This window comes from Corvus kubaryi, unplaced genomic scaffold, assembly GCF_017639235.1.
Source record: "Corvus kubaryi isolate FWS band 111438036 unplaced genomic scaffold, C.kubaryi_AGA036_p1.0 37341, whole genome shotgun sequence".
NCBI lineage: Eukaryota > Metazoa > Chordata > Aves > Passeriformes > Corvidae > Corvus > Corvus kubaryi.
In genome coordinates, this window is record NW_024581112.1 from 9,442,122 (window position 1) to 9,456,435 (window position 14,314).

Sequence of the window (14,314 nt, forward strand, 5' to 3'; positions counted from 1 at the left end):
TCTGGAGCAGGCTGCCCTCCCTATCACAAGGTCTAGTCAGTGCAGCGTACAGCTCCTGACTTACCTTTCTCAGGTGACTGGAGCTAGTTGGGGGAAGGCATTTGACAATGATTTTGCCTGCAGAGCTTCTGAGCTCTCAGTGACAGCACTTCCACAGCTGAAAGCTGTGGACAGAGAAATTCAAAAAACCAAAAAGAATCACAGCATGGAAGGGTTTCTAGAAGAAAATGGAGTGTCCTGTAGCTCACTTTTAGAAAACAAGAGCTTACTGCATCACTGTATCAAGGTCAGCTGCCTAACTTTCCTTGCCTAAAGCAAAAGCAGAGGAAAGTATACCAGACATCTAACAGGCACCTCCTGTAGACAGAAAGAAAAATGCCCTTGGGGCACTTTCTTTCAGGAGTTCATTTAAACTTTCCAGTAATCCTGTTTTCATATGAAGTCTTTAAACGAAAGCCCTTTTAACTCACACTACAAATCACATAAATTAAATGTCTTGTGCTGAGAGGGTTAACTCACAAAAAAAAAAAAAAAAAGAATGCAGCACCTGATCCAAATGGCCTTTTCTTTTTTATACCCCTGTCTGAAATTCAAAGTTAAATTGTGCAAGTACCAAACCCAGCCTAGTCAGTCAGTGGGAGTTGCATTAAAAAGACAACTCCAAACAAGTTGTCAATTTATCAAGAGAGGTGGGGATGGGCTCTTAATCAAAACTACACATCCAAATATTCACAGAATTTGTAGAAGACTCTATATCATTCTACATTCTGATGCCTATTTCTGCCTTCATTACAAAATGACTCGAAATCACCAGAAACTTTTAGCAATGATTTAAAATCCTGATTTTGCAACCTACTTTTCCCTATGGAAAACTAAAAGCAAAGCCAGAAGGAACACCAAGCCAAAATATTCTTTCAACTTTATCTTGCAGGCTATAAGCATTCAGGAGTTACATTTCTCCAAATGAAGACTTCATTTGGCAAAATAAATCAAATCCAGATCACTGGATCTGTCCCTGCAGCATCACTCCAAGGACAGATTTACTGAGATTAAGGTCCTATTTCAACATATCTTAGTGGGAAGATACTACATGATAAAGAAAAACTTTTTTCTTATACTTATTTATGGCATTTGATTCAGCTCCAAGATGGCAGGTTTTATCCACAGTCTGTCTTTGAAGCTGTTACATTCACAAAATAACTGAAATCAACCAAAATAAATATTGCTTTAACTGACTTGTTACAAGCAAGAGAAACACGAACACACCTCTCTTCCTGGGATGTTTTGTGAACTATTTCCTCAAGCCTGGAAGGAGGAACAGAACACCCTCAGCAGCAATTAAGTTCAAGCATTTGTGAATCTGGGCTCTAAACCAAAGCTTAGAATGAGCACTCTGCCCAATGTATTCATTAAAGACTATGTGCCAAACTAATGCTGCTCTCCAAAACCATCCTCATAAATTTCCCTATTGTAATTTTGGGCGAATGTAAGTTAAGCTTTCCAACATGGAATGGTTTCCATATAGTGGAAATATTTAATCAAGTGGGATTTCACATGATCAATCTGAAACATGTAACTCTATAGAATAGCTCCCCCTTGCTCACCAGGGCTGCTCTCCAGCTAACAATTGCTCACAGTCACTTCCTCTAACAAATCTCACCTACACACTAAATTTTACCATGGCCATGGATAGTACAGCTGCAAAGATTTGCATGTTATGCTTTGGGTTACTATTTACCCTATTTTACTGCTAAGCGGATGCAAATCCTTACCCATTTTTAGACAGCAGTTAGCATTCCTGTTGCTGCAAAGGGGATACACAATTCTCCTTCATTATAATAAGAAACCTGCCTGGCCATCCAACATAATCTCTCTGAGACCTCCAACCTGAAGACAACAGAAAGATTTCTACATGTTAGACAGAATCAAATCTCCAGCATGAGTAAAAACTTCGATGAACAGTTATATAACCAATACCTTTGTGCCATCTAAGACTTTGGCAAATAAGTATGATAGCACTGGTGAAATTTACAAAAATGAAAATCATTAAGCAGGACAAGAGTTGAAAGCAAGAACTAAATGCACTTTATAATAGCTGAAGATCAGTCATTTCCGTATTTCATGTCTCATAATGCAGATATTTCAGGCACAAGTGTCAAACATGGTTTTTAAGACATTCATCTTTGGTTTGATGCTCTGTCTTTAGAAGGACGATCATGGCTGATTTCTATGTTCTCACTTGATGCAAGGCAAAGCTCTTTGGAGCTTCGTGTAAGAAGTTACTGCTCACATAAATGCAAAGCAATCTAAAGCTAACAGTATTTTCACTCTTGAAAATATCTGCTAAAGTTGGCAGCTGTGACTGAAAAAGACAACAAACTCAGGCAGGTATATATTGCAAAGCTGTATGCAATGAAAACAAAAAGTCTTCTTGCTACTAAGTCTTTTGACAGTTTGAGCATTTTTTTAAAGTTTCATTTCCCAAAATAAAACCTCATAAACCAACTGAGATTCTGGAATTTACACTGAAATATGCCTTCTTTTGATTCTCTACAGATGCAAACAACTAGGATTCCTTATGTTGAAACGGCCTGCTATACAAGCACAATGAAATTAGATGCAAAAAGTTTTTCAACAACAACGTTATATTAATTTTTTACAGTTAATATATACTAGAAAAAAATACAGAAAACCAGAAAGAATAGAAATTTTAGATTCATAGTTTATAACTTGACAGTCATGGGCCACATATGAAAACAGGCTGCCCCTCTTGATGGATCAATGACAGGAGGTATGTTAATATAGCAATAAGCCATCAATAGAGTACACAAGCTTTATACACAAAGCCTGGACAGGATGGCAGAGAGGAACAAAGGCAGGACTGTCTTCAGTCCAGAGAAACGCATCACTTACTGCTTACTATACACTCTGGTATGAGGCTCTGACACTGAACTCATTGCTTATCTTCTTAAGAATTCTTCTGACAGTATCTTTCAACTATGAAAGACATTTTTGCAGGGAGGAAATTATAAACCAACATCTTTTCCACTGCTCTGAGAGAAGAGGCTTTAGGAATATACCAGGAATCCCTTATCAGCATCCCTGTTCCCTTGCCTGTTTCAAAATTCTCTGAATAATTTGGAACCTCATTTTCATCTCAGTCAAAATACAATCCAGCAGATACCTCAACAGAAATTCTGAGATCACTATGCCTGGCACTCTGCAGAATGACTTCTCTCTCTACTAAACGAATGCAAGACCTTACCAGTCTGCCAGGGTAGAGCAACACTAGATGATATTGCCACCTGCACTCTCTTGCTCAGTGCTCCAAATGATGAAGGGCGTTACTGTAGTTGCATAATATTTGTTTTCAAAGTGGACTCAGTGCAAACTAAGCCTCTACACAAAGCCTTTCTAAACATACACAAAAAAAGATGATGTATTCATACTGTTTAATAAACTTCTGTTTTATTCAAGCTCTTTCAAAGTTAGGCCACATAAGCTGCATGTAAAATTCACCAGCTGCTATAAAGGCATTCCAGATTCCATTTCCCCAGACACTGGGTGACAGGCACAAAGGAATACAACTCTCGACATATACAGCTTGAATACTGTCCTCATCCATACTTGACATCCAGCCCCAAAACAGTTCCAAACAGTCTGTCAGTGGGGAAAAACGACCCTTCCCTATGTTAATAAAAGATTAACTCTCTCTCACTAGGAGCAATTGCACTCCTCCGAGCCAGCCTCATGCTAGAGGGAATCTTCATCTGTATCGATGTCACTGCTTGGTTTGTTCAACCTCTCAAATTCTTCTCCATCCTACAGGAACCAGAAACAAAAGAGAACAATATGAGCAAAAGTCATCTCTTGTTATGAATACCACCAAAAAAAAAAAAGAAAAAAAAAAAAAAGAGGTTTATTCTGAAGGCATCACTTAAAGCAAAATCAAGACCCTGTAATTTAAATCTTACTAGTGTGTTACAAGGTTGAAGAAATACATACTCATAAAAAACATTCCCTGCTTCTTTAACAGTTTTTAGTGACTCACTGCCTAAAACAACTTGTAGCCCATTCTTCCATACAATCATAAAATGGTTTGGGTTGAAAGGTACTGGAAGGCTGCTAGAAGGTCTCCCTGGAGCCTTCTCTTCTCCAGGATGAACATCCCCAACTCTCTCAGCCTGCCTTCATAGGAGAGGTGCTCCAGCCCTCGGATCAACTTCCCCTGCACTCGCTCCAGCAGATCTAAGTCCCCAGAGCTGGACACAGTACTACAGGTGGGATCTCACAAGAGCAGAGGGGCAGAATCACCTACCTTGACCTGTTTGCCATGCTGCTTTTGATGCAGCCCAAGATATAGCTGGCTTTGAATGCTCACATAGTGCTATTCATTTCTACAACAGCTGCTTAGTTGTAAGTTCTAAAATAGATGACACCTGGCATACCAAAAATATATGAATTTGTGTTATTTATTGCTCATTAAACAACAAGCTAAAAAGGCACCATGTGGAATTTCTGAGAAACATCTCTTCCAAGTTTAATGCTTGTTGGAACGCGGGGACAGCGCTCTCTGCTGGTTACAACGTGCACCCACGGCCCGCTGTACACAAACACTAACCCTTCCCACCAGGCGAAGGCTCAGCTCTGCTGAACCACAGCTCCAAGAGCAAGCCGTCCCCGACACATTCTAGGTAACGAGATCACTATTCAAATCAGAACAAAATACACTAGCAGGCCTGGAGGAAATATATAGCAAGGAAAAAGCCCCAAACCATGTTAAAACTCTGTATTTAAACATTACCTTTTTGTCTTCAGCTATCTTTGACTGTTATGGTAGAAAGAACCTTAACATCAAATGTATAAACTTCCTTATTATGTGGCCTAAACTACACAGACTTACCAGTTCTACCTAGGTACAATTATTTCCCAGGCATCAATTCCAATTTCCGAATGCCCTGGGCAAGTAAACTCTCTTGGTTATAAAGCTTTCAAGAAAAGATTTGTACAAAGCTGAAGTTGCTCATAGGACTGTCTACAGTCACAGCAGGAAAGCAATGCTTACCTAAGCTTCATCATTTCAAAAAGTGGCATACGGAAAGCGATACCAAAGATTTTAAGAAATACTGTGGAGCTTTGGTGTTGAGGGATGAGTCCAGTCACACACAAGTTGATTCTTCCAAACATGTCATAGCATAAAGAGTGGTAAAACAAAAGAGAAACCACAGGAGACAAGTACTGGAAAGCCTTACCCCACTTGACCTCTCCCAGGCATCTCCTTTGATGAGTTTTCCCCTTTCCCGCAGAGTGGCATATTCCAAGCCTCTTGCTTTACTGGCATTATAAATGAATATGGAGAGAAGCACTACAGGAGCTTCCAAAAAGAACTCTAGAGAAGGCCTGAAGTCAAAGATGATGAAAGACACAGTGGTGATGATGACAGTGTTGATCTGAGCAGTCATAACATGGAACATGTTGTCTCGGAACTTCAAGATGAAGGCTACAGACAGCCCCAGGAAAGCTGTGACAAATATAAGAGCCACGGAGAAGATGTTGTGCCCATAAAAGAAGCCACAGTTCCCTATCTGTCTCCGGTCCTTAGCCTGCAGCGCCAGCATGAGCCCATTGAACAGCACCCCAAAGGCATAGAGCTTGCTGTTCTGCGTGAAGATACTTTCCCCAAGCTGATCCACATCTTTCAGCATCTTTTCATTGTAGATGTTAGCCAGGGCAGACACAAAGCACTGCACTAGAATAAGCAGATGGCCCAGGCTGAGGCGGAGAGGCTTCAATGCTCCTGCCATGGTACTGGTCACATTCCACTGGAAGCTGTGAAGGAAACTTGGTGGTGCGCAGTCGCCCTTTTCCACGCATGCTTCCTCAGGTCCAGTAGAGAGAAGGCAGTGGTTAGATGGCCTAAAAAACATATTGTGATGAAGTCCATGTGCAGCCAAGCTGTGCTGATGGCCTCCAGTTCCTCGAGTCAGGGCAACGATGGACAGGAATAAAATCACCAGAGACGCCCATTGTACCCAAGAGAGTCTTCGCCTAGTACACAAAAAAGCCACTAAGTTTAGAAACACAGTGGCATAAATTAAATGACAGAACATCCAGATCTATAAAACATATAAAAGACATCATGCCACAGATAAGGAGACAGACAGGTGTAAAGAAAAGTCTTTTCAGAAAACAGTAACATGCCAAAATGCGACACATTTTTCTATGGTGAAGGGGGCTGAGTCTGGCAATCAAAGAAGCACAAAATGAAGTATTCTGAAGAAATAAGGAAAAGGAAGGTCTTTCAAGATCAAGTTATTTCTAGATACTGATTGTCTAACAAGTTAAAAGCAACTCTTGTCTCCATGGGAACAAAGGTCTGATGAATAAAGTAAAAAAATCACAGACATCCAAATAATTACCATCTTTCTTGGGAAAAGGTTCACTATACTGCTCTTTCCCCCCATGATCTGGAGCCCTTTTCTAGTATTTTATGATGGTAACTCTTGTAAGTCTACAAATGTAATTCATAAAACTATTAGAATTATTTATACTGTTTTTCCACTCAAATAAAGCCTGCTTATCTTGGCAAAAACCAAAAATGTGAAGATTAAGTGAACTGTGACATCATGAGACACAAAACTAAAATGAGGAAAAGCATTTCAAGTCAGACTACCAGGCACTGTTTTGGTATATTTAACATCTATAGGAAAGGCTTATTTGTGCCACATTCAACACAAGCAACTTTTACAGTGTAAAGTTAATACCCATTTCCCTGACAGTCTTTTTTGAATCTAAATCATACTATAAAGAGCACAAATTTGGCAAACTGGAACACATCGTCTAGCTTTTGTCACATGAATAATGAAAGGACACATAACTACTTTTCAAAACATACTATGCAGTTGACCAGAAACACATCAGGACTGGCACCAAACACACCTCTATCTTTCACTCTTCTGTATCTCATGCCCTCTTACTAAACCACATTTACACTCAACTAAGAACTGCAACAGACTATTAAGAAGTACTGGCAAACATGAAGAGATTTAATGTAAAAATTAAAGCTTTCTTCTTACTATTCAATGACTATATAATCATGATTTCAACTGTTTTCTACTAGAATTGACCAAATGTGTAGACGTATGAAGGGAGTCCTAATAATCTATTATTTCAGATGGAGAAAACAAAACCATCTCTCCAAGTTGATACAGCCACAAGGAAAGAGAATTACTGTTCCCATCACACAAAGAGAGAAAATGTAGCTTAACTTTATCAAAGCTAGGAAGATTTAAATTTCATTTACTTTAGCAAACACTACTTACTTTAGCACTATCCTGAAGAGAAGAGCTGTTGTTATAATGACAAAATTTGAGAAGAGTACAGCCATTGCCTTGAAAGAGAAGGAGAGGAACAAAATTATACTCTAGACACACTGTGGGCACCAAAAACCTACAGACTTCAAGTGTTCACCTTCCTGCGAGGCACCAGAGTGAAAAGCACTGGTACTTAATTTTCTTCTTCACCCAAGAGGTACAATAACACACCCATAAAATGATACTCAGGTCCCGTTTCAAAATCTCAAGGAAACCACAGAGCCCAAGCTCCACTGCGGTGGGGAAAGCTGTACTGAAATGAAGATGTGAGGAAACCAACGCAACAGAAAACTTACTTAACAGAGAACAGTTCAGTTTTCTGTCAGATCAGTTCCCCAGCCAGGCTGACCAGTCAGCTGCAAAAACAGCTGCGTTGCCACGAAGGAGGAAGTTGCTCCAAAACGAGAATAAACAAAAAACAAAGCAAGGTGAGGCTGCTCCTGGCTGCAGTGCCATTTGCAGTGTTCATGTAATTCCAGACTAGGACAAGGCACTAGCAGAAAACAAACTTTGTGTATGTCAAGTGCATTTGCTGTTGAGTTTATCAAAGATAATGAGGTACTTGGCTTGATTTCTCAATACTGCAACTGTAATAAAAAAACCCCATCTATTTCAAAGTAAACTGAAGACAACTCTAAAGCTTCTGTTTAATTTGGGAATAACTATATAATAACATCAGTGCTCTAATCCATGGCCATGATCCAAAGCTAAAAACTCCTTGTGGCAAGGATTGTCTGTTTTGTCTCTGTATTAGACACTCTATACTGGGACACCAAACCAAGAAGAGGCTCTTTTAGGCACTCCAGTTACCACTAAAGATCAGAATCCACCAGCACCAGTAGGAAAAAAATCCTCTTTTTCAGGGTGGGGATGTTTTTCAAACTATGTTATTTAGGACTGCCCTGCATAGTCAGTACATGTACAAAAGATCCAGGCATCTGAAGTTTTTGGTCCAATTGAGCCTCAGAGTGAGCTCCCCTTTTTAGACAATTTTACACAAAAGCATATATGGATTCAGGAGTACAAAACATAGACTTTATCTTGAATTTTCTCGTCATTTCCACATTCCCAACTGTGCTATAACAGAATCTTTTTCATTTACCAGAGGAAAAGCACAGACTCTTCCTATCTTCATTCCACTCGACCCCAACATACTGTGTGCTGAACAATAATTCTAATGAAACAGCACAACACAGGGTCTCAAGTAAGCTGAAGACTTACTGACAATGAGACATCTGCCTAAGAAAACACATCTGAATTTTCCACTTTGCAAAATTAAAACTCAGTAAATATTCATGTTAGGTGAACACTGTGGAAGGAGAAAAAAACTGAATAAACAAGGAAATTTGGCAGAAATCACTCTGGAAAAAAAGAGTCTTTATTCAAAACGTAGAAATGTTCCATGCACACTCTGGTTTTGCTTTACAGTCCATCCAATATCTCTGGTAACATAACATGATCAAAATCTTTAAAAGAATAGTTAAAAAAAATTAATTTTGAGTCGCTTTGTTCTCTGAAACTTCAAGAGACCTCTGTTCTAGATGAAAAAGAATATGAATATCAAAGTTCCCAATGCCACTAATCTGCACATGAAAAGCAAAGTCTCAAAAGGTAAGTCCCTAGGAAATTTAGCCACTAAAAAGTATCCACAGTTATAGCTGAAGTTTCAAGCAAAAAAATCTCACCAAAGCAACTTTATACTTCCAGCAACTGCTCACCCAGGTACTACTCAGTCCCAAAACTATGTTGTATTTAAAGTCACATGACCAAGTTCAGTCAGGTATGGCCATCTTCCTCTTAAGCATTTTCACCTTTTCACATTCGTGGTCTTGTATAGCACCAAGATACTCTATCTTAGAGGTGTTTAGTTATCTCTTTTAATACGTATTTATCATAATAATGTTACAGTTTCAGCTAACCATCATAGGATTTCTCCAATTAAAAGATGCTAGAAGTTCTAAAAAGAGGAATCTTAGAGCACATGTTCTGAGGGGAGAGAGACAGTGTATATCTGGGTGTATGTGTATGTAAAAGAAAAGCTGTGCATATTACAAAGGATTACCTTAACTGAACCAAATGAAATTGCTTTAGAGAGAAATAACATTTATGTAACCTCCTACGCATCAGGCTTTGCTTTTACAAATGTTATAGCTGAATTTCCTTCCTAAAACTAAAAACTGAAACAACCCACAAACAAACAAAAAACAAAACAAATAAACAAACCAAATCCCAACCAAACAAAAATCACCCCCACCACAAACAACAACAAAAAAGTCCACCAACAGAAAAACCCCCTACTACAAACCACAGAACCAAGCAGCTGTGCATGCTATTTTAAGATATCTGACTCTTGACTTTATTAGGTTTTTTCAGCTGAGTCCAGTTCTAGACTCTGAACTGGTCTGTCCCTGACAGAAATGTACACCTAAGAGAACAATATTTTAAAGAGAAATTCTGATAGAGGAGGCAGAAAATCATTTATTTTTAATGTTCAACAGGGGAAACCACAGTATTTTATAGCAAGCACAAACCATCTCTTTCCATCTTATTGAAACATAGATTCTGAACCAAAAAGTATCATGATACAAAAATAAAAGCAAACACAAAACCTGTACAATTTCCCAAGCATATGTAGGTTCATCCAAAAGGATGAGGGTAGCTAGAAGAAAGTACCAACTAAATTTTGTACCTAAACATAGCGAACAAACAAATGCAAAAATTAAGTCAGTTTTTTTCCTCCCCTCCTCAGTTTCTGTCACACTTACTCCCTTTGTCAGATTACATTTACTCACTTTATGCCACATGCATGGAGCGGTACAAACCACATAGAAAAGTGCAGCTCAAATAATAGCAAAAATAAAAAAAAAAAAGGATTGAAAGAGAAATAAGAGAAATACAGAGTTGAAGAAGGCAAAGGAGGAAAAGTACTAAAAACTCACCCACTTCTTAAGCACTTCACCCTATTTCTAAATCACTTTGGATGGAGAAAACATAAAGACTCTTCTCTGCTGAAAGCTATACGACACTGACCAGTGGGCAAGAGAATGGGAAGGTCTGGGGGGTCAGGTAACAGATTATTCTTTCACCTGCCAGTGTTAAAACAGCAGATAGCCTCAGTTACAACCTTGCCTTGCCAGTGTTACCATGCTAGATAGCCTAAGAGCAGTATTACCCACTAAGACATTGGAAGCCATGTTATTCAGTAAAAGTATACTTACTGGCTGGAGGTAGGACAGTACGTAGAAGACAATCAAATTATCCAGAAAGTAAAGAAAGGCAGGGATGGACCATTTCATGGAATTACATACATTCTTCCAGGAAAAACATTCAGAGAGATGATCCATACAACCCTTTTCTGAAAGGAAAAGAAATCAGTAAGAAGGACATCATTCTTACTATTGAAGAACGTAAGAGAATAAGTACCACTGTTGTCTTTTCAGGAACACCATTAGACTGAAAACACTTGGGTTCCACAGTCCTCTGGCAACACAGAAACCTGTGTTCCAGGGCAGAACACACAGCTGGAGCAGCAGTCCTGTGTCTGCGGTGTTCACCTCCTTGCTTCGGCAGAGAAAACGTCACAGAACCTGTTACATCCATCAGATCATTTGTCCACTAGGAGCAAAAATTCAATTGTCAACCATTCTTTCAAGGCCAAAAAGCACCCCAGAGTCCCCACACAATAGCAACATCCTTACTGGGTGTGACTTTCTGTTGATTTTTGATCAAATCTACAATAGGAACAATGACACAGACAGTAGATTTCTTCACAGAGCACCCAAAGGTCAGCCAGTTAAGTCAGAAGTACAAAATAAACCAGAACTCAGTATCTGTAGACCACAGCATGTGATCTGGGTAAAAAGAGAGCATTTAGGAAGAAAGAAGAAAGAAAGGACAAAGCACAAAGAATGACATTTACTTAGATATTCAGGACACAAACTTTAAGAGGAAAACTCTGATAAACTTCAGACTACCCCAGAGCTGGTGCCAAAAGTACTTTATTAGCACAGATTTAAAACTACCCAATGTTATCTAATCCTCTCCTGAAGCACCAACACACTGACTTCAGCAATACTCAGACATCTGGATTAAAAAAAAAAAGAGACAGAAAGACAGACAGAAAGACAGACAGAAAGACAGACAGAAAGACAGACAGAAAGACAGACAGAAAGACAGACAGAAAGACAGACAGAAAGACAGACAGAAAGACAGACAGAAAGACAGAAAGACAGAAAGACAGAAAGACAGAAAGACAGAAAACATGCAGTCAGCAGTAGGCAATGATGGCAAACATTGCTAGAATATATTTACTGTCTTAGGTAAGTCTGTACTAAATGGTGGAGGTGAAAATTTTATTAGCTTGCCAGAGCCATGACTGTTTCCTGGAGAAGTAGACAAAGCCAACAGTTCAATTTAACACGAACCTCCAGTGCCTGACATCCTCTTCCAATTTAAATATTTGTTCTCTACCATTTTAAAATGCTATGAAGTTCATCTCTCATACTTTTTACATAAGGACAGAAAGAAAAAACAAAAATCACCTGCAATGCAAAACCTGTGGCAAGCAGAGTGTCACCTATCATTAAAAAAAAAAGTATTTGTAGGACAGCAAATCTTAGAGGGTCAACACATTTTAGTTATTTTAAACATAGGTACTTACCTTTTTTCCTATTCCAGAGTGCCAACACCACACAGAGGACCACTTTCACTACTTCAGAACACATGTTCACTGTCGTAGGAAGGTAATCATACTTGTTATCTGTGGGATTCAGCAAATCAGAGAGTACACAATCAGTTTCTGCCTCCTGTATTCATAATTAGAGCAAGAACCTATTTTAACCACTCCAATCACAATTTTAGTCACAAAAGTCTTTGTCAGAACTTCTGTTATAAATGTTTCGATACTTATGATATACAACTTCCTGAATGGCCTCTTTTCTGAGTTGAAATCTTTCCTCATTTGGTCCCAGTTTACAGCAGAACTTTTTTGGAAGAACTTAAGAACATCACTGTTTTTAAAAAAAAATTAGAACAGGAATGTTTTCCCCAAAGAACAATATGGTATTTTTTAACCCTCACAAAAAAATGGCTTCCAGGATGACATAGCCTTCTTTTAGGACTGGCAACACCAGCCAGCTTTAGCATGCCCACTAGGATACCACTTCTCTCCTCAGCCTGTTGCAGGAAAAACAGTTCAATCAAATCATGTACCATCAATAGTGCTTAAACAACAATCTAGTCTTCAAAGTGTCAGCTATAAAATAAATCACCTGCTTCATCTTTTACAGATTATACACCTGGCAACCCAAGTTACAACATTATGGTAGACCACTGGCTAGACATTTTTCAGTGCAGAAACACATGTCTCTATAAATATAATAGGAGGTTTATGCAAAGAACGCTGCAGGTGAAGAAGCAGGTTTTTGGGTATCTGTTTCAGACCAAACACCAATGCTTTCTTATTCGAGGTGCATCAGGGGTATTGCCCAACAGTACCTTCATTGGCAGAATACTTCATGAGGAGGATTCGACTTGAGCCCAACGCAATGAACATTCCTCCAAGCAGAAAGGTCTGGCTGGTTGTCTTGGAGCAAAGGGCAAATCGACTACACCACTCCAACTTCATTCTGCTGCCTTGCTGTCAGCGCCCTTCGGACGGCAGGATAAAAAACCACTATAAGCAGTACTTCCAAAAACTGGTTACACAAGACAAAATAAGTGTATTTTACTGCTTTGTGTTAATTTATACAAAAGATGCTTACATCATAGAACAAGCCTTGTTCTACAAACTATTTTTTACTTACTTAAAAAAAAAAAGATCGAGTTCAACCCATGACTGAACACCGCCATGTCAACTAGACCATGGCACCAAAAGCGACATCCAGTCTTTACTTAAAACACCTCCAGGACCAACACCTCCCCTGAGCAACCCATTCCAATGTATAATCATCCCTTCTGTGAAGAAATTCTTCCTGATGTCCAACCTAAAACTGCCGTGGCACAGCTTAAATCGCGTCCTCTCGTCCTGTTGCTGGCTGCCTGGGAGAAGAGGCTGACCCCCACCTGGCTACACCCTCCTTTCAGGCAAGGAGTAATAAGGTCACCCCTGAGAGAAGGATAAGCTACAAGGACCACCAAAGGGGGATAAACAATGTACACACAGGGACTCTGAAGGTAGCACAAGGAGGCTGGCTCCTGAGAAGTCTCCGTCTACGGCATACAGATTAGCTAAAAGGATTAAGTACTTCACACGCTTATTTTTCTTTAATATATTTTTAAGTGCTCTTGCTCCTAATCCCAGCATGGAGAAGCGCTACAGCAGCGGAGCGAGACCAACCCCTCAGAGCTGACCTGGCGCCGGCTCGTTCCCCGCGGCGGCGGAGGCACAGGGCAGCCAGAGCCGAGCACCAGAGCCGCGTTCTCCGCCTCCAGCGCCGCCGTTACTCGCCCGACCCGTTAACGGGCTCCGGGGCCTCAAGAGCCGCCCGAGGGAGGAGCAGGGCGGGGAGCCCCTGGGGGCCAGCTGCGGGCTGGGGTCCGTCCCATGGTGACGCTCCGTCCCATGCCGCCGGGGCGGCCGGAGCGCGGCGAACCGATGCGGGGGGACACCCACCTCGCCGCCTCCTCCTCACCAGAGGAGGAACACCCGCCGGGCTTTACCGACAGCCTCCTGCCACGTCGCTGCTTCAGGCTGCAGCCGGGAGCGGCAGGGCGGCGGCCGCGCGGGGCGAGCGGGACTCCGAGGCAGCAGCGCCCGGTGCTCGGACGCCGCGGCCGGCGCACCCCGGCGCACCGGGTCCCGAGGCGCTGCGGCAGCGCGGTCCCCGTCACTCGTCCCCGCCGCCCACGGCCGGGCTCCCCCCGGGCCCCACCCGAGGTGCTGCATGAAGCCCCTTCAGCGCCCTCCCCTCCACTCCGACTCACCCCCCTCCCCGGCCTCA

The 14,314-nt window shown here is 40.9% G+C and overlaps 1 protein-coding gene across 2 annotated transcripts; it reads right to left on the reverse strand.

Moving 5' to 3' along the window:
* Positions 1–3,446: 3,446 nt before the first annotated feature.
* Positions 3,447–14,087, reverse strand: SLC35A5 (solute carrier family 35 member A5). Of its 2 annotated transcripts, none has more exons than XM_042031838.1 (7): positions 13,987–14,087; positions 12,870–13,022; positions 12,034–12,132; positions 10,592–10,728; positions 7,323–7,390; positions 5,253–6,048; positions 3,447–3,822 (listed from the first exon to the last, which is right to left on the reverse strand). In XM_042031838.1, the coding sequence occupies exons 2-7, from the start codon at positions 12,997–12,999 to the stop codon at positions 3,754–3,756; spliced, it is 1,299 nt and encodes a 432-aa protein (XP_041887772.1). In that variant the 5' UTR covers positions 13,000–13,022; positions 13,987–14,087; the 3' UTR covers positions 3,447–3,753. The 2 variants fall into 2 exon arrangements, with proteins under 2 accessions (XP_041887772.1, XP_041887773.1); XM_042031839.1 differs by lacking the exon at positions 13,987–14,087 and adding an exon at positions 13,725–13,939.
* Positions 14,088–14,314: the final 227 nt, after the last annotated feature.

Excerpts from the sequence above, each read along its gene's own strand:
- SLC35A5 (XM_042031838.1), bottom strand. The coding sequence starts at position 12,999 with ATGAAGTTGGAGTGGTGTAGTCGATTTGCCCTTTGCTCCAAGACAACC. Across the intron at positions 10,729-12,033 it reads ACTCTGGAATAGGAAAAAAG|AAAAGGGTTGTATGGATCAT; the intron begins GTAAGTACCTAT and ends TTTTCCTTTCAG. Across the intron at positions 6,049-7,322 it reads CTCTTCAGGATAGTGCTAAA|GCGAAGACTCTCTTGGGTAC; the intron begins GTAAGTAGTGTT and ends TTTGTGTACTAG.